We start from the raw sequence: 19221 nt of genomic DNA on the forward strand, positions 1-19221 counted from the left end.
CCCAAAATGTCTCCATTCAGCTCCCTCGAACTATACCTATACATTTTTAATCCAAATTCAGTTTTAAACACAAAAATTTGCAAAAACTGAAAATTATTAAATCCAATCCATCATCACTCCTAAGTCATAGCCACTAGTATTATATTCTAGTGTGAAAATCCACTTAATGACATCATCAAGTGACATCACTCTCCCTCCAAGAATTTCACGCCGCCGTGTGCTTTGACCCACGTGCACTCAATTTTTTCGACCTCTAAAATCTCAAATAAAATGCTTATAATTAATATAAACCTCCTTTTCTTGCCCCCACATATTAATAAGGAGTATTTAAAATAAAATAATCATCTTTAGCTATGATTAATTAATTGCCACATCTTCCCGCCTCTATATAAATCTTGCCGCAGCTTCAAATCTAGGACGACCAAATCCCACTTGTCTTAACAAGAACTGATCAAACCTGCGACTAAGAAATTCAAACTCTTTTAATTCCATATTATTCTCTATATAATTTAGCATATCAAATTTTCAAAATTATATAGTATATATATAGTTGATAGTTCTTATCATTTTTGAGCTGATCATCAGCATGGATTATTCAGCTTTCAATTACCATTCCTCCACATTTTCGCCGGAATCATCGACGACGACGTCGTTTGACAGCTGTCTTCCTTTCAACGAGAACGACTCTCAAGAAATGCTTCTCTACGGAGTTCTCGCGGAGGGGGCCACCGCCGAGGCGGCGACGGAGGCGGCGGAGGAGGTGATGTACAGGGGGGTGAGGCGGCGGCCGTGGGGGAAGTACGCGGCGGAGATAAGGGACTCGACGAGGGGAAGCGTGAGGGTGTGGCTGGGGACGTTCGACACGGCGGAGGAGGCGGCGCTGGCCTACGATCAGGCGGCGTTCGCCATGCGTGGGGCGGCGGCGGTGCTCAACTACCCGGCGGAGGTGGTGTGGGAGTCGCTGCGGGAGATGGGGTACTACGGCGGCGGCGGGGTGGAGGAGGGCTGCTCGCCGGTGCTGGCGCTGAAGAAGCGCCACTCCGTGCGGAGGAAGTCGGCGGAGGCGTGCCGGAAGAAGAAGGAGCTGAAGCAGACGGCGGAGGTGGTGGTTTTGGAGGATTTGGGGTCGGATTATTTGGAGGAGTTGCTCACTTTGTCTGAGAATTCTGCTTTTCGGTATTAACTATATATGGTGTGTGATTCAACTGAGGTCGAATTTAAAAAATTCCCACCATTTTTAATTCTCGTTTATATTAATTCGAATCAGTTAGTGTGAGATAGTACATGAGATTTATTTTTGATCTTTTTTGCTTCCTCGGCTAGATTGTTTATCTCTTAGGTGTTGTACTACTTATAAATCAATGTGATATAATTTAGTTTCCCTTTTGTTTATATTTTTTTAATGTGTTCATGCATGGAGGCACATGGTGTCATGCAAGCTAGATTCTTGAATAATGGAGTAATCATTTTATTTACGTAAAAGAATTGTGTTTTTTAGAAATCTGGCACTTGTACAGTTAGAAACAAGCACTATATATAGTGGTGTATACTTATCAACTAGCATTTGTACCCCGTGCAATGCACGGAAAATATTTTTATATTTTTATATTTATATAAAATTGATATCAACTTAATTTTTATATTTATTAATATAATAAAAAAATAATTTTATGAAAAGTCATAATATGAGTAAAATGAACAAAACAAAAAAAGAAGAAGATTTTTTCACAAAAGGAGGAGAGATGAGAGAGAATTTTTTTAAAAATTTAATCATTAAATAAATGTAACTCTTACATTTTAAATCAAATATTAACATAAAACATATCAAATTAAAGCTCTTATCGTAATATTTAATTTGATATGCATATTAAATATTTTATAAATAGTCGAACTTCACAATTTTAGAAAGAAATAAAATAAAAAAATAAGAACATAAAGAAAAAGGAATAAATAAAAATTTTACTTTACAAATAAACCTTCAATTTTATTATAACTACAAAATTGTCATTTATTAATTTTAAAATTAATTTGAAATTAAAAATTACATTCTTAATATATTATAAATTAGTATTATGTAAATATAAATTTCTAAATTATTTACAACGAATGCCTATAAATTGTGTACACACATATATATAAACATATAATTCATTATGGAATTTTAAATGATTATAATGTGTTTATTTTAAATTCATTTTTTAAATATCATATATCAAATTAAAGCTTGTATCATGATCTTTAATTCAAGATCCATATTGCATATAATTTCATGAACGGAGATTTTTAGAAAATAATAAAATTAAAGAAAATAAATAAAAATTAATTTTTTTTGCACAAAATTATGTGATATTTCCACTTTCTTAAATCCAAATGCAATTTATCATTCTATTGCATGAATCAAAGCAGTTTTTTGGTGCCCCACGTGGGACATGTAATTTTAATTAAGTTAGTTTACTTAATTTTTGAATATATACAATAAGCCATTATTTTTCAAATGAATTACAAAATCGCCATTGAAATCAATTTGAAATTGATTTCAAATTGGAAACTCCCTTTTTAATATAGTATAGATTGTTGCAATTTTTGTTAATAGTATAATTAAAATTTAGAGAAATTATGAAGCTCGTATATAATTCATAGTAATGTTTATGTTGACTCGATTGATATGGGAGTTAAATAGAACAAGGAATTCAATTATTGGGTGGGACCTGAGTTTCTTGGAATTTTGTTGGTCAGAATGACCAGAATGTTGAATAATTTCTCATTTGACTTTTGAAATTTGGAAATAATGGTTTTTAGTGGAATGATGTAACCCGTTGGATTACGAACGTATGGATGTCATCAATTTTTTCTATCCATCTCGTTGGATTACGAACGTATGGATGTCATCAATTTTTTCTATCCATCTCTTTCTATCACTAAGAGCACCTCCAATGGCAAGGTCGAAGGGAGGGGTCGATCCGGCTGGAGGCGAGACCCAGGCGCCGCACTGCGTCGAAGCAGGGTCGAGCTGGAGATCCGAGAAGTTGGCGAAAATTGGCTAGTGCGTGTAATACACGTGTTGGTAAAAAAAAAAACAAAAAAAAAAAAAAACGACCGTTTGAAATATTTAAAGGGGTATTAGATTTTGGACTGTTGCTTTACAATGGCCAAAATTGATTTTTTTTTTTTTTTTTTTTTATCTATATATACTCCCTCTCATTCACTCTCAAATCACTTCAAAAATTAATCTTCATCTCCTTCAAATTCTCTCTACACAATGTCTTCATCTACATCAAGTGGCGCCGACGAGGAACACATCCAAAAATTCGACCAAGTCCTTCAACAATTTTATCAAATTGTTGAAGCTATTGATGAACCGGAGCCGGATCAACCACGCCCTCGAAGAAGGCCGATCAAGAAAGCGTACATTCGTCGGGACCGTGAAGCCGGAGCTTTACGATTGTACGAGGATTATTTTGCAGAAAATCCGGTCTACACCGATGCTATTTTCCGGAGTCGATTTCGTATGTGTCGTCCTTTATTTTTGCGTATCGTCGACAAGGTGCAATCAGATCCATACTTCCAACAACAAGAGGATGCTACAGGGAGACCCGGCTTCACACCATTGCAGAAATGCACGATTGCTATTCGTATGCTAGCAAATGGTGGAGCAGCTGACCAGTACGACGAGTACCTACGGATTGCGGAGTCTACTTCGTTGGATTGCATGCGCCGCTTCTGTGCGGTGGTCATCCAACGCTTCGGCACGGAGTACTTGAGGAGACCAACCCCTGCCGACTACCAAAGGCTCATGGCAATGCACGAGGCGAAACACGGCTTCCCGGGAATGCTTGGAAGTCTTGATTGCATGCACTGGGCCTGGAAAAATTGTCCAGTGGCATAGCACGGAGCATACACTTGACGTGATCAGGGGGAGCCGACTATAACTCTCGAAGCTGTCGCCTTCCAAAATTTATGGATCTGGCACGCATTCTTTGGGACTCCTGGTGCAAACAACGACATCAACGTGTTCAACTCTTCGACATTTTTTCACGATCAACTCGAATGAAGGGCTCCACCGGTCACGTTTCAAGTCAACAACTACTTCTATCAGAAGGGATACTACTTGACCGACGACATCTACCCCAATTGGTCTATGTTTGTGAAGAATCCTACACATCGTACAGACGAGAAGAGCAAGAGATTCAAGGTGATGCAGAAAGCTGCTCGCAAGGATATTGAACGAGCAAGGCGGAGTTGAGCGACATCATGTTCACGTGCATCATTTTGCACAATATGATCGTCCAAGATGAAGGTGACCATGCTACGGAATGGGCAAACGAGGGCAATGACGAAGCTTCGAGTAGCTCTGCCGCAGCTTGTCCACGCAGAGGGGCTCCACCGGAGTTTTGCCAATATGTCGCACGCCAAGCATCTATGCGAGACGCGGAGATGCATGCTCGCCTCACTTTGGACTTGATGAAGCACATTTGGTCTCGATTTGGTCCGATTGACCACTAGAAAATTATTGTAATTCTAATTTTTATTATTGTATTTGAATTAAGTATTTTAAATTATGTAATTTTTATCTTTAATGTAATGTTTAATTTTATTTTCTATGAAAAATTAAACATTTTAGCAAAATTGTGTTGAAATTGAAATATTGGAGAAAATGAGGATTTTAGACCTAAACTAAGACCTTTGCATTGGAGAGGGGTGGGTCTTAGGTGGGGACCACCATCTAAGACCCAAACTAAGACCCACCCATTGGAGATGCTCTAATAACATCCCAAATTTTCTTTTGAGATATGTCAATTATAATATTTCAATTCAAACAAAAAATAATTTATTTTATCTTTCTATCAGTCCGTTTTTAAATGAAAAGAACTTCATTTTGATCTCAACCTGAAGACAATGACTCTTTGTCCAGGCTCTGATTATGTCTTTCTGTCTTCTCCTGTTCTGTTTTAGAACTGTTTTGTTCTTAACTCTAAGTACAAGTTTTTAGGTTCTATTGTTTAGGGGGAACTGTTTTCACCCCAGTTTTAGAACTTATGCTGTGAGTTCAGTCTTTTTATTGTCTAGAACTGCTGTATGGTTTTGGCATCATCAAAAAGGGGGAAATTGTTGGGAATCTTGTGGAATATCCTAATCCTTGTTTTGATGATACCAAAATTCATAGGTCTTAATTGTAATAGACTAGAACAGTTTTTGAACTCAAGTGTTAGAGTTCGTTTCTAGTTTAGTATGCGGTTCGGAAGACTGAAGACTGAAGACTGAAGATACCAACTGAAGTATCAGTTGAAGAATCAGTTTGGAACTGATTACTTAATGCGTGCCATAGACTGATACTAAAGTCAAGTATCAGTTGATCATTCTTCCTCGGACTGATCTTCCAACGTTCAAAGGAAGCCACGTACTCACAAGAGTACAGCCGCATTAAATGCAGAGATCTCAGGATCTTATCTCTGCAGAGGTCATTCATATTTGGTGGTTACTTTATCAGAGATGTCACATCTCATGTCCCTCAAGAGAGCCGTTTCCACCAGACAATGAACCTCGAAGATTGAAGCCTCAGCCCAAATTCGAATTGCTCTCCAACGGAAGAAATCTTGAGGACGCGTTACGCCAACAGATCTATTCAAGAGTTCTCCTACAAATAGCGCTCGAGGATCAACTTCAATCTTCACCGATTCAACGACATAAGCTGAAGCTCTGCCGAAATTGCTATTCAGCCTAAAGCTTAACCTCCCCAAAGCTTGAATCGAAGAAGAGAATTCCAAAGCCAAAATCAGTCACTGCTGATTACATACATTCTCTTAGACCTTAGGCAAACCTCTGTTTACCCAGAAGCCAAGGTCAAACTTGCTACAAAGAACTTGTTCTTTGCAATATAGTTAGCACTCGTTCAAACCTCCTTTCCAAAAGAAAGATTTGAGTGTTTTGAGTGATTCAGAGGTCAGAAGGGTTTTCTGTCTCTGAGAGTCTTAGTGCGGATTGTGCTAAGCAAGAGAAATCCGACGCGAGTGAAGCGTGGGTACTGAAGAAGGGTTTTCTTCAGTGGTACGGTTGTGTGCACCCGACAAGCACACCGTTTGGTTTGCAGTGCACCTGTTAAACACTTGCGGAGTGGATTGTTGGTCTGATCAACCGACCGTGGATGTAGGAAAGGGTTTTACCGAACCACGTAAAAGTCTCTGTAGTGTTTATCGCTTTCAGTTTTACATTCCTACTTGTGTTGTTTCAATTGATAAACTGAATACTGATTAACGGCAAAGAGAAACCTAAGACCAACAATGTGCTCTACCGAGGCTATTGCGAAACTAAGTTTAATTTCCGCTGCGTATGATATCAGTCTGATTGATCTATCTTTTGATAGTCAGGAAGAGTGTTATCATCTCTGTTTTAGCAAACTCAACTGAAGCCCATAAGTGCATCAATTAAGTTACAGTAGATTAACTGATAACTTCTTACTGAAGAGCGGTCAATATCAGTCGTCAACCCTATTTGGTCAAAACTATTTCCAGTCAACATGTGTCTTTGTTTGCGTGTAAAGTTTCGTTTAGATCTCTATCTTGAGATCCATCTGACTGAGGATTTTGTGAAAATAGTCCATAGGTGTATTCCCCCCCATACACCTATTCGAGACCCCCCGGGACCTAACACTTCTTATTTGAGTTGAACTCTAAGTTGGTATAACTTTTGTACATATATTCATAAAGTATACAGAATTAAATAAATCACAGTAAAAACAAAGAAGATAAATTTTCCTCTTATATTTAAAATCTAAATACCTCATACCTAAAAAAAGTCTAAAGACCTTTATCAAAAAGAAAAATTCTAAATACCCTCCTTATAGTTGATTCGTGTTAGATATTTATTATAATTCATAAACTATGTAAAATATCTACGGATTAGATACACACCCAACGATTGTAACCTCCGTGAACACTGACAAACTTAAGAGAATGATGTTAGAATTTTTATTTTTTTGGAGATAAATAGAGGTCCCAAAAAACTAGGGCCTAAGAAGCCTGTTCCGTCGGCGTAGGGCTGGGAATTTCGGGATCGGGTAATCGGGTACCCGATATCCGACCCAAAAAAATCGGGTATAGGGTACCCGATACCCAATTTTTTCGGGATCGGGTACGGGATCGGGTATTTAGGGGTCTAAAGAATCGGGTATCGGGTATACCCGATCCCCGATCGGGTATACCCGAATTACCCGACATTTTTAATTAATAAATTTTAAACTATTTAATTAAATTAAATATGAATTCTAATTTCTAAAACTTCCAGCCCTAGACCTAGTCTCGGATCCTCCCGCCCCCTATTTTCCCAAATCAATTCCCTCCCAAACCCAATTCCCAAACTGAACTCCCAGGTCCCAGCCCGCCGGCGCCGGCCCTAACCTCTCGGCCGCCCCACTCGCCGTCGCCCCTCGTCCCTCGCCAGCCCGGCGTCGGCGCCATCCCAGCCCCTCGCCCCTCGCCAGCCCGGCGTCGGCGCCATCCCAGCCCCTCGCCCCTCGCCAGCCCGACGTCGGCGCCATCCCAGCCCCTCGCCAGTCGTCCCAGCCTCCCCAGTCCCAAACTTCGACGAGGCCGCAACTCCCACCGGCCACCGCGACCCTCGACAGGAGCGCTTCTTCTTCTTCTTCTTTTTTTCATACAGATTTCGAATTAATTTTCCAGATTTCGTTGAATTTTGGTGGAATTTTGGTGGAATTTCGTTGTGAGTTTTGGTGGATTTCGAATTAATCGACGGTGGGGGTTGAATTTTGGTGGAATTTTGTTGTGAGTTTTAATTTCTTCGATGGAAACTGGAAACGGGAAACTGAGTCGACTCGGGTAATTTAGGGTACCCGAATACCCGACCCGGGTACCCGAGTCGGGTATTAGGGTACCCGATTTCAATTTCGGGGTCGGGGTCGGGTATAGGGTTTAGGGGATTTTCGGGTTCGAGTACCCGATTTTTTCGGGTAGGGTACCCGAACCCGACCCGATTCCCAGCCCTACGTCGGCCTGTCGAGCTAATCCAACTTCAGGGATTAAAGATGCAAGATTTTCGGGTTTTTTTGGCCCGTCGATTTTTCAATTAATTATACATTAGAAAATATTAAAATAAAAAATTAATCAAAATTAGAATCACTATTAAGTTATTAATATTTGTATCTTTTTGTTTATCATATTATATAATATAGATGTATAAAAAGTTAAATAAATACAATTGCATAAGGAAGTCTCAAATATCATTCATATCGAATCTTTTGATTGTTAATGATACTAGTGTACCTCCCGCGCTATGCGCGGTAATTGTGATTTTAGACCCGCATAAGTTGTACATATATTTTATAATTATTAATATAAACTAATAAAATTAGAATTTAATATAAAATTTATTATTTGCAAATTGATCTAATATTTTAATATTATCAATATAATTTAGGGTTAATGGCCTGTAAAACCACCAACTTTGAGCGAATTCTGGTTTTAACCTCTAACAAAAGATTCTGCATGTAAATATATGAACTTTGAAATGTTTCTGATTTTGATTACGGGTCACATTTCCAGCCAAAATAGGCTGACTTGGCAGCCTGAAATCCAACGTGTCTTTATCGACGATGACGTCGTTCCTTTAAAAATACAAAACGACATCATTTAACTTATGAACTATGATATTTGGAGACGGAAATTATGGCAATAACTTGCAGCGGGAATCTGCCGTAGTCAAAATCAGAAACATTTCAAAATTCATATATTTACAGGCAGAAACTTTTGTTAGAGATTAAAACCAGAATTCACTCAAAGTTGGTGGTTTTACAGGCCATTAACCCTAAATTATATTGATATTCAAACTTATATAGAGAGTTGCTATAATTATAAAACTGGATTTATAATTACTATCATATTCAAATTTATAATTGATAGTCAAATCAAGTACTAATATATATATATATATATATGATTAGACTATAGTGAGATTGCTATTTTTCGTGAGACGTACGAATAATTAATTGGTCACTATATAGTGTTGACTGTTGAATAAATGTATTCAAAAAATTATCAAAATTTTCAATTCCTTCAGAATTCGAACTCAGGTACAATTTTGCTTCTTCCAGGTAAATATTAGTCATAAGATACATTAAATCAATACATACAAATCATTCTAGATCACACCATATATGAGGGATCTCATTGAAACTATCATTAAATATTCAATTTAAATCCAAATAAAAGAAAAGTTTAAACACCTCCTATCTTTACAAAAAAAAAAAAAAAATCTAAATAAATTTAATTGGTTGAATTTTAATAATTATAACTTATTTATTTGTTTCATAGTAAGTAATATACTAAAGTTAATGATTTTTTCATGATCTTTCATTTAAGATGCATATATAATTGAAGATGAAACCACACAAAAATAAATATAAATAAAAAAAATCAAAATATGATAAATAAAATAATAAGATTAAAAAACTTAAAATGTGGTTCCAACAATAACTTGCTCAAGCATATCACTACTCAAAATGTAAATTATTTAATATGTTAAAATTTTAGATTATCATAATTTGCTCATTTTAAATTTCAAATTAAAGTTAATTTTATTTTATCCAAAATATAATATAATGAAAATGGAAAAAATATGCTTTATGTACAAATCAAATGAAAAAAGGGAAGAACAACAATAGTAACATTAAATTTTGGGTATTTTTTTTTTTGTTGTTGTTAGTTCAAATTTTCGGGAGCTTGTTGTAACCGTAGGCCCATTACATTTACTCAAATTTTCGGGAGCATGAAATTTTTGGGAGCATGAAATTTTGTTGTAACCGTAGGCATATTACATTAGTAAGTTAATTACAAAACTAACCTAATTTTTTCTAATTCCAATTATATCCTTCTAATTGAATTTATTTACATTTACTTCGCTTTTTATATATATAAAGATTTACTATTTATTGTTATGACATTAAATTTATTTAAATATTTTGAAGTGTTGTTTAGTAAACAATTATTATTGAGTGTTCATTTATTTATCGCTGTGTTTGACCTACAATAATATAATTTAAATTTTTTATTTTTTTATACTTTTCGTTGTGAATTGATGCTGACCGATTTAATTTGTTCTTATTTTTCATTATTTTATAACAAAAAAATAGAATTAAAAAAAAACTAAAGAAAAGAAATCATGGGGCGGGGTTTGGCCTGATCACCTGATAGATCGAGAGGGGCTGGGTTATACATGCTAAATTGTAGCCCGGTCAATTTTCGATCCGGCCCAATCCAATCCTACCCGGCTAGTTTCCACAGCCCGGTGGGCTGCACGACCCTGATAGATGAATACAAATTGTTTTGGGCCACTGATAATAGGCCGCGTTAGGGGCTCAAGGCCCATAAAATTTCTTTGTCTATTTCCGTACGATTGCTCAATAAAACTTTTGCAATAACTTTTCAAAAAAAAAAAAAAAACTTCTGCAATATCTATTAATTCATCCGTCACACAGACATTAATCGCAACTACTTCTTAAATCGAGCTATAAACATGCAAAATTTTATATAGATGCAAAGAAAATTAAAAATGGTGTATTCTTAGGAGGAGTAATAAAACATGATTGATAAAATAATTTATTTGAATCAAGTGTTTGATTTACATGATTGAATCCGTGATTGATAATTCGACCCTGATCTAATCATCTAAATGTGTAATTATCTATCACCATAAAGTTGGATGAATTATTTAATCACCACTCAAATCTTATCAATTTTATCCATCATATCTACCAAACCAAACACTTTAGATCTGTTTGCTCTTGATGGAAAAGGAGACATTAGATATATTTTTTTACAATTTTTCTACAATTTTCACATGTATACTATGATATACTCCATCCGTCCACTAAAAGTATGACAATTTTGCCATTTTGGGTGTCCACAAAAATTATGACATTTTTCATTTTAAGACATGATCCACCACTTTTTCTTATCTTTTATCCTTACAAACATCATTTATTTACAAAACAAAAATCATCCTTAATTCAATCGCAACCACTCATTTCAAATTTTTGTGGGGATCTTTCTCCACTATATAAAAATCACCACCAATTTTCTTATGTGCCCACTAAAAGTGCACACTTTTGGTGGACAAAGGGAGTAATATTTTCTTCGGGCAAGTGAGATATTTTCTTTAGCAGCTCCTTTTCACTCACTTTCTCTCCAATATTGGATGATACTTATCTTTGGGTAGTGGTATGAAAATATTTTTTAATATTTTCTCATCTTTTCATCTCTAGTAAACATAGAATAAAAAAGAGAGAAAATATAATATTTTATTATATTTTAATTCTTTTCATATCCATATTTTTCAATAAAAATTTTACAACCAAAATAAATATATTTTGCACCCTTATAGAATTAATCAACTCTTTGATAATACACAATTTGACCAGATGATTGATTGGAGCCTAGATACATGATAAGTAGCTTACCTTTGATGACTTTTTTATTCACTAAGGTGCGTTTACTTTGGTGATAAAATTTTCATTGGAAAAAAAAATGAATAGGAGAAAAAGATAAAACATTATATTTTTCTCATTTTTTTTATTATGTATTTATTAAAGATGAAGAGAAAATATTGAAAAATATTAGAAAATATTTTCACACCCTTACCCTAAGATAATATTATTCAATATTTGATAGAAAATATGTGTAAATGGCTGTCCGATAAAATATTTCATCCTGCTGAAAGAAAATTATCCATCATAATAAATAAGTGAAAATGATAAATAAAAAATAAAAAAATGAGCGAAATTATATTTTTTTATCTTTTTTTTTTTTATTAAAGTAAACACATCCTGGGCGCGTTTGATATTCTACGGTGGATTACGTTAGATAGATTAGAATTAGTTACCTACTCTAAATAAGTGGAGATTACCAATTCATTATTGTATTTAATATGCTTGATAGATACCGTTTTATTTTGTTTAAATGAAATGTTATCTCCAAACTTTTTGTAGAATACAGCAAGGCAGCTCTTGCTTCCCGCTTTGGTGGGGAAGGAGAAGATCCCGATCTCACATCTGCAATCTGCTGATGATACGTTTTTTATTGTTAACTTGGATGACAAAAATGTGACTGCAATGAGGAACATTCTTCTACTTTTTCAATTTTTGTCGGGTTTGGCTGTGAATTTCGAAAAGAGTAGTCTTATCGGCGTGGGGGTGATCGATGATAAAGTTAAGAGATGGGCGACGGTGCTTAAATGTAAGGAGGGTTCATTCCCCTTCAGTTACCTCGGTATTAAGGTTGGAGGTCGTCATAATTGTACTATTGACTGGAACTTCCTGGTTGACAAAGTGTTAAAGAAAATCGGGGGATGGAAAAAAAGATCGTTGTCTTTGGCAGGGCGCATCACCTTGGTTAAAGCAATATTGCAAGCTATTCCGGTGTTTCAACTCTCCTTTTCGTTTATTCCTAAAACAGTCGTGAGTAGCCTTATTTTTGCTTTTGGTAAATTCTTGTGGGGGGGATTTGGGGATTTAGGAAGTATTGCTTGGATCAAATGGAATGTGTTGTGCTCTAGTAAACGAGATGAGGGTTTGGGTTTTAGAAATTTAGAATGGTTCAATAGTGTTGGTGTTGAAACGGTTGTGGAGATATATATTTGGTGAGTGGGGAAGCGCTATGGGCAAGGGTGATTAAATATGTGTATGGCGAATTGGAGTGGGGGGAAGAGGGAGGTTGCAGGCTGGGGGCGAGGGGGGGATGAAAGGTTGGTGGTCGAAAATAGTTGAGAAAGGGAGGGGAGGAGCCGATGAGAGATGGTTTTCTGATAATATTTCACGTGATCTCGGGAACGGCTTGGGTATTAGATTCTGGGACGAGGTGTGGGTGGGAAATAGACCGTTGAAATTTGTGTTTCCAAGATTATTTAATTTGAGTTTAGATAAGAAGGGGTTGGTCGGGGAGTTTGGAAAATGGGTGGGAGAGGAGTGGAAATGGGAGATGAGGTGGAGAAGGGATTTGCGTGAGAGGGAGATTGGGTTGGTTGACAATCTTTTGTTGGTTATTTCTGCTTTGGTTCCTCGTTCAGGAAAGAAGGATGGGTGGAAATGAAAGCGGCAAAAGATGGAGTTTTCTCAACCAAGTCGGCATATGATGCCATTTCAAAGGAGAAAGGCGAGATGGCGTGTGTTCATCATGAGGTGTTGGCCCAAGTTTGGGAGGCGCCGACTCCCCATAAGGCGAGGGTTGTTGCATGGAGAAGCTTGAGAAATAGATTGGCGACGTGTGACAATTTTGGTGAAGAGGAATGTACCGATTAGAGTTGAAGAGAAGTGGTGCAATGCATGCGTATGTCATGAGGAGACGGTGGAGCATCTGCTTCTTCATTGCCCAAAAGTCGAACAAGTTTGGGATCAAATTCAGCAATGGCTCAACATCAAAACTGCAAAGCCACAAGGTCTTTCTCAACATTTTCTGTCATTTATTCATGGAGGCAAATGAAAGAAAAGCAGGAAATTTTTGAAAGCTTTGTGGGTTGAAACAATTTGGCTTGTGTGGAAATATAGGAATGAAAGTAGGTTTGAAGGAAAGGCGTGGGATACACAAAAACTTGTGTTGGATATCAAAGATAGATTTTGAAGTTGGAACAAAACTTTCCAAATTATAGAATTGAATGTTCCTTTTTCTTTGTGGTGCTCTCGAAGGTACTCACTTACTTTCTTGTAATTGTTTCGGTACTGCTGGTACCGAGTTTATATTTTATTTCACTTTTAATTGATCAAAAAAAAAAGTAGGTTTGCTTATCAAGATTGAATTAACACTATATTATTTCCTTCTATATTCAAAGTCAAAAGTTGGAAGCCTAGAGAAATTAACTATTTCACCCGTTTATTACGTGAATGAAGCAGAATATATTTGAGATTGATAAAAGAATATACCAATAATATACCTGCATTAATAAATATCAATTTTGAAAAAGTAGATTCTCGTGCCCATCTTTTTTTTTTTTTTTTCGTGTTTTCCGTGTTTTGGGGAGTTCGGAAGGTTCTTCATCCCCGTGCCAGCGTCTTTAAAATACTCTTTTCGCTTTATTCGACTTAATTTGTATTTTTTTTATTGAATTATCCCATTTAATTTGATCTTTTTTCTTTTCATAATTACTTTACATTATATATATATATATATATACACATATATATATATATATATTATATGAAAATACAATTTATAACAATTATTTTTTTCTAGCAAATTCTTCACACGATTATCTCACAACAATAATTTTCTCTCAAAAGCAATTATAATTTCTCGGCAATATTAGTGCAATTTATTCAACTATATATGTAATCTTTAATTGCTCTCCATTGATTTAAGCACAAGTATGCAGTTGTTTTTAATGATTGAAGCATAACATGGAAGGGGCAAAGCCGCAAAGGTAGATGGTATGAATGGTGGATAATGTACAATTAGACAAGAACATTTAATAGAAGAAGAGGAAATTAAAGATGAAGAGCAAGAGACCAATTATGACAGCGACAACATGAAAGACACATATGGTCATGACCAAGATACCAAAAGCCCCTAAAACCTTTCTTCTTTCTTGCCACCATTGTTGTCAATTGTCATGTTGTGTGCCTTGCCGCTTCTATTTTCCGCTCTCCATTGGCTTCCACTATTAGAAAAAGCGGCATTAACAACACCTCAAATTGATCGTTAAAAATGAGAATTTGACCGTTAAAATGGATAACGACTGAATTAATAACCGATTTGAAATGTCATTATTTTGATAGTTGTCTCGTTATTAACGACTGAAAATTTAACGACCGATTAACAATTGAAAACTCGGTTGTTGTAATAACCGATTAGCGAGCCGAACCCTACAAGAAAAAAGCAATTATAACGATAGAAATTATTTGTCGTTATATAATGACCAATTAGCGACCGAAATGAATTTTCTTTTAAAATGATCGACTGAAAATTTCTATCGTTAATATTATTATTGTTACATTTTTTAACGATAAAAATATCAATCATTGCAATTAAGTTTTTTATTGTTATTTTAGTGGAGGATCATCTCCACGCTCCATGTACTTGCTCTTAATAAAATATCTCCTTTGAGTTTCAAAAAAAAATCTTTATTTATCCTAACAAAATGCTTTACAAAATAATGAATCATATCCATTTGTATTGTGATGTATCCTGTAATTAAATTTTAATAATTTGTAATTAAATTTTATAAATTTAGTAATTTTAATAATAGGGGCAGTTATCACTAATAAAAAAATCTCCTTATTAGTCCCAACGAAATGTGTTGCAAAAATAATCTGACGACTGAAGATGAGGTGTTCCGACGAGCAACCATGTGTCAATACACGTGGAATTAAAAAAAAAAACCCCCCCTTGAGTTACTTCTGCATCAATTACACCTTAATCATAAACAAATTATCTCTTTTCCCTTGAGCTACGGCTCGGGCCTTGTATCGAATCTGCCACAACTTGAACTACTTCTGCATCAATTACGCCCTAATCACCCTAGTTATATTCTTCCGCGGCCTTGTCTACCCATGATCGTCTTTTTGGTGGTGTTCGTATTATTCCACGTGTATTAATACATGAAAGTTGGCGGGAAACATTTTTTTTTTCCAGTCATTGAATTATTTTTGTGGACCACAAATAAAAAAAATTGAAACCATAAATATTATTTTGTAATTACTCTTAGAATGAGATATTTTTTAGAAAAGCCTCAAACGATAAGCCAAAAAATAATATTTACCGTAATCAAATTATGGGATAGAGATAGAGGATCTCATCCACAGATATTGCGGGGAGAAGTGAGAACAATCACCTGCAGCCCTCACCAAAAAAAAAGTCACCTACAGCGCTATAACTAGGGAGACCAAATTTCGCAAGGCAAAATAACTTGGTACGAATCTGATTAAATTCAATCAAATCATATATCATGAAATCAAATTATGTCTAGTTTGTACTCCCTCCGTCCACGAAATGAGTACCCATATTTCCTTTTTAGTCCGTCCACCAAATGAGTACCCATTTCCTTTTTTGGTAAGTGTACCCCACACATCCCACTCACAATAAAAGTGGGTCCCTTATTCCACTTACACACACTTAATCAATTTCTTAAAACCCGTGTCACCCCCATATGGGTACTCATTTCATGGACGGAGGGAGTATTATATTTGATGTTGAACTAGAGATGAATTTTCAAATAATTGTTCGTTAAAAAAATGATTCTAAATGGAAATTCATGAAATGAAACAAAAATGCAGTGCGGTAGCGCTACTGAAATGAATATAAGACGAGCAAGAACACCCAAAGTGATATATATATATACAACATATATAGGAGTATTTTGTAGGACATTTTAATTTACATCCTTCTCTTGTTCAATTCATCAACCTCACCTAACAAACAAACACCTAAATTTGGGTAATGCGATTCTTGGTTTCGTATTTAAAAACCCGCCCAAATTTCCCATCTTTGATGTATCACTCTTAAAACCTCACCAACATCACCATTCCATCGGAGCAGACACCGTCCTCTGCGGTTCACCACCTCTACTCTTCGTGCAGTTACTCCTCCTTTAACGCTGTCTCTCCTCCATTTATCATCCATGGATGCCCTGCAATTCAAATTCCAATTAAAACCTAATTTGATTTCTCCTTCAAAATCGAGACTACTTACTCAGAACTTGATCGGCGGAGAATCGCCGGTATACGTCTCTGCAGATCATCTTCCTCAACAGATCCTTCACCTCCGGCGACACGGACCGGAAAATTTTCGTCGGAAACCTCAGCCTCTCGCGCACCACCGCCTCAAAGGTCTCTGCGGGGCCGTCACCGTAGAACGGGGGCACGCCGGCAAGCATCATGTACAGGATCACGCCGGCGCTCCACACGTCCACCTTCTCGTCGTAATTTCCGCCCAGCAGCACCTCCGGCGCCACGTAGTACGGCGTGCCCACCACGCCGCTCATCTCCGGCGGCGTGGCTCCACCGCCGAAGACCTCGGCGGAGCCGAAGTCGGCGAGCTGGAGGCGGCCGCGCGAGTCGAAGAGGATGTTGTCGGGCTTGATGTCGCGGTGCGCGACGCCGGCGCGGTGGCAGGAGGCGACGGCGGACATGAGCTGGCGGAGGACGGCGGCGGCGTCGCGCTCGGAGAAGCGGCAGCCGGAGGCGAGGCGGTCGTAGAGATCGCCGCCGTCGCAGAGGTCGGTGACGAGGTGGAGGTAGTCGTCGTTGTCGTAGACGGCGTGGAGGCGGAGGACGTGGGGGCAGGCGGAGAGGAGGCGGAGGATCTTGGGCTCGACGTCGAGGCAGCGGCGGTCGGTGGGGTCGGAGGAGAGGGCGCGCTTGGCGATGGACTTGCAGGCGAAGGAGGAGGAGGAAATCGGGGAGTAGCAGCGGTGGACGACGCCAAAGCGGCCGCGGCCGAGCTCTTCGTGGAGGTGGTAGTCGTTGTTGAGGGTGTCGCACATGATATGTGAAATGTGTTTTGTTTGTGTTTTTGTTGGTTTTGAAGGGAGCAGATGTTTGGGGGGGCCTTATTTATAGAGAGACACAGAATATGTGGGGAATATTCCAATTGGAAGGGAAGTTCAAATGCAGCTTAGCTGGTCGTACGAGGAAGGGGTGGATGGAGCTGCACCCAAATTTCGCCCAACAAAAATAATTCTCTTGTTTTTTAATTTTATATTTAAATGTTAGTGTTACGCTTGAAATGATTGAAACCTTGTTTTTCGTTACTTTATTGTTCTTTTCCTTTCTCTTTGTTAACGTTAACTTCAAACTGTTAAACTTAATTCTTTTTCAACTTTTTTTATGATACAAAATACGTAAGATATTTTAAAATTGAATAACCTTTCTCTATATAGGGTCAAGTTAAACGGAGAATTATTATATATTTCATTTTGAACAAGTCTATACATGTTACGAACAGATCAACATCACAAACGAACAGACATATTTAGTAAAAAAATAGAAAAACTCGCCACCAATAGGATTCGAACCCAGGGCAAATTGTTGTTCATACGGTACATTGATTTGTTCGTAAAAATTGTAGATCTGTTCGTTTTTGTTTCACGAATTCTCTATTCTCTAAATATTTAGCATTCTCTGTTTAACATTTCTCTCTCTCTATAAATATATATATATATACACACACACACACACAGAGGAAGGCTATAAAAAAAACACATTTTATTGTATAAAATAGGAACCATTTTCAGTCTTTAGATCATCAAGATCTACGATTGATTCATCACCTTGTTGGATGAATTCATGGTCCCGAGTTCGAATTCCAAAGGTAGCAAAAAAAAAATATTTCGCAATTCATACATTTATACAGTGAATTCACACGTGTTCTACATAAAATTCATACATTTTTGTTGGTTTGTAGTTTTTATTTTAAGAGATGTTTTTACTGTAGCCCCTTCCTATATATATATACTCCATCCATCTCATTTATTTTGAGATAAAATTTTTGGACACGAAATTTAAGAAACTATTACTAGTATTTAATGTGATATATAAGTGTGGTATGTGGAAAAATGAAAAAAGTGAATAAAGGTAAATTTTTTGCTAAATAAGAAATTTTTTCAAAATAAATGGGACGATTCAAAAAATTTATAAAGTATATCATTTATATGTTGAAGTAGTATTATTGTAAAATTGATTTTTTTTTAAAATCGATTTCACGGTGGACCGATGAAATAATAGATTAAGCAAATAAGTTAAAATTAAACTATACCTCAAACAACAATCAAGTTGGACATAAATTATATTAAATATTCAAATAAATGAAAATACAATCACACGATATTCAAAAGAGACTTTCATACCTCAGTTCTGTAGCTTGAATCTATATCTTTTTGAATTTATAATTCAATGATTGAATAAAATAAAATTAATTTAAAATATAAATTATTAATATTTTTTTATCATTAAATCGTGAAAATTTTAAAATGAATTTATCATTTTATTAAATAAATTCATGATCTTGAATTTGAATTCAATTGAAAGTGAAAAATCTCATTTTTTGCAAATTATTGTATTCCATAAAAAAATATCTTATGTTCATAATTTATTATATATATTTTAAAAGAAATTTATACTTCATCCATCCATCAAAAATAGTCCTAAAGGATGACGGCACAGATTTTAGTAAAAATAGTTATTGTATTGTGAGTGGAGAAATGGTCCACTTAATAAGTAGTGTTTAT

The 19221-nt window shown here is 36.2% G+C and overlaps 3 protein-coding genes across 3 annotated transcripts; 2 read left to right on the forward strand and 1 right to left on the reverse strand.

Moving 5' to 3' along the window:
- The first annotated feature begins 365 nt into the window (after nt 1-365).
- On the forward strand, nt 366-1394 carry LOC130997440 (ethylene-response factor C3-like). The gene has a single exon (XM_057922766.1). The coding sequence runs from the start codon at nt 587-589 to the stop codon at nt 1181-1183; it is 597 nt and encodes a 198-aa protein (XP_057778749.1). The 5' UTR covers nt 366-586; the 3' UTR covers nt 1184-1394.
- Nucleotides 1395-3259: 1865 nt separating this feature from the next.
- LOC130998275 (uncharacterized) lies at nt 3260-3886 on the forward strand. The gene has a single exon (XM_057923707.1). The coding sequence runs from the start codon at nt 3260-3262 to the stop codon at nt 3884-3886; it is 627 nt and encodes a 208-aa protein (XP_057779690.1).
- Nucleotides 3887-16308: 12422 nt separating this feature from the next.
- On the reverse strand, nt 16309-17656 carry LOC130997437 (phosphoenolpyruvate carboxylase kinase 2-like). The gene is made up of 2 exons (XM_057922762.1): nt 16686-17656; nt 16309-16623 (listed from the first exon to the last, which is right to left on the reverse strand). The coding sequence occupies exons 1-2, from the start codon at nt 17476-17478 to the stop codon at nt 16574-16576; spliced, it is 843 nt and encodes a 280-aa protein (XP_057778745.1). The 5' UTR covers nt 17479-17656; the 3' UTR covers nt 16309-16573.
- Between the last annotated feature and the right edge of the window lie 1565 nt (nt 17657-19221).

The sequence above is a fragment of the Salvia miltiorrhiza genome, chromosome 8, assembly GCF_028751815.1.
Source record: "Salvia miltiorrhiza cultivar Shanhuang (shh) chromosome 8, IMPLAD_Smil_shh, whole genome shotgun sequence".
NCBI lineage: Eukaryota > Viridiplantae > Streptophyta > Magnoliopsida > Lamiales > Lamiaceae > Salvia > Salvia miltiorrhiza.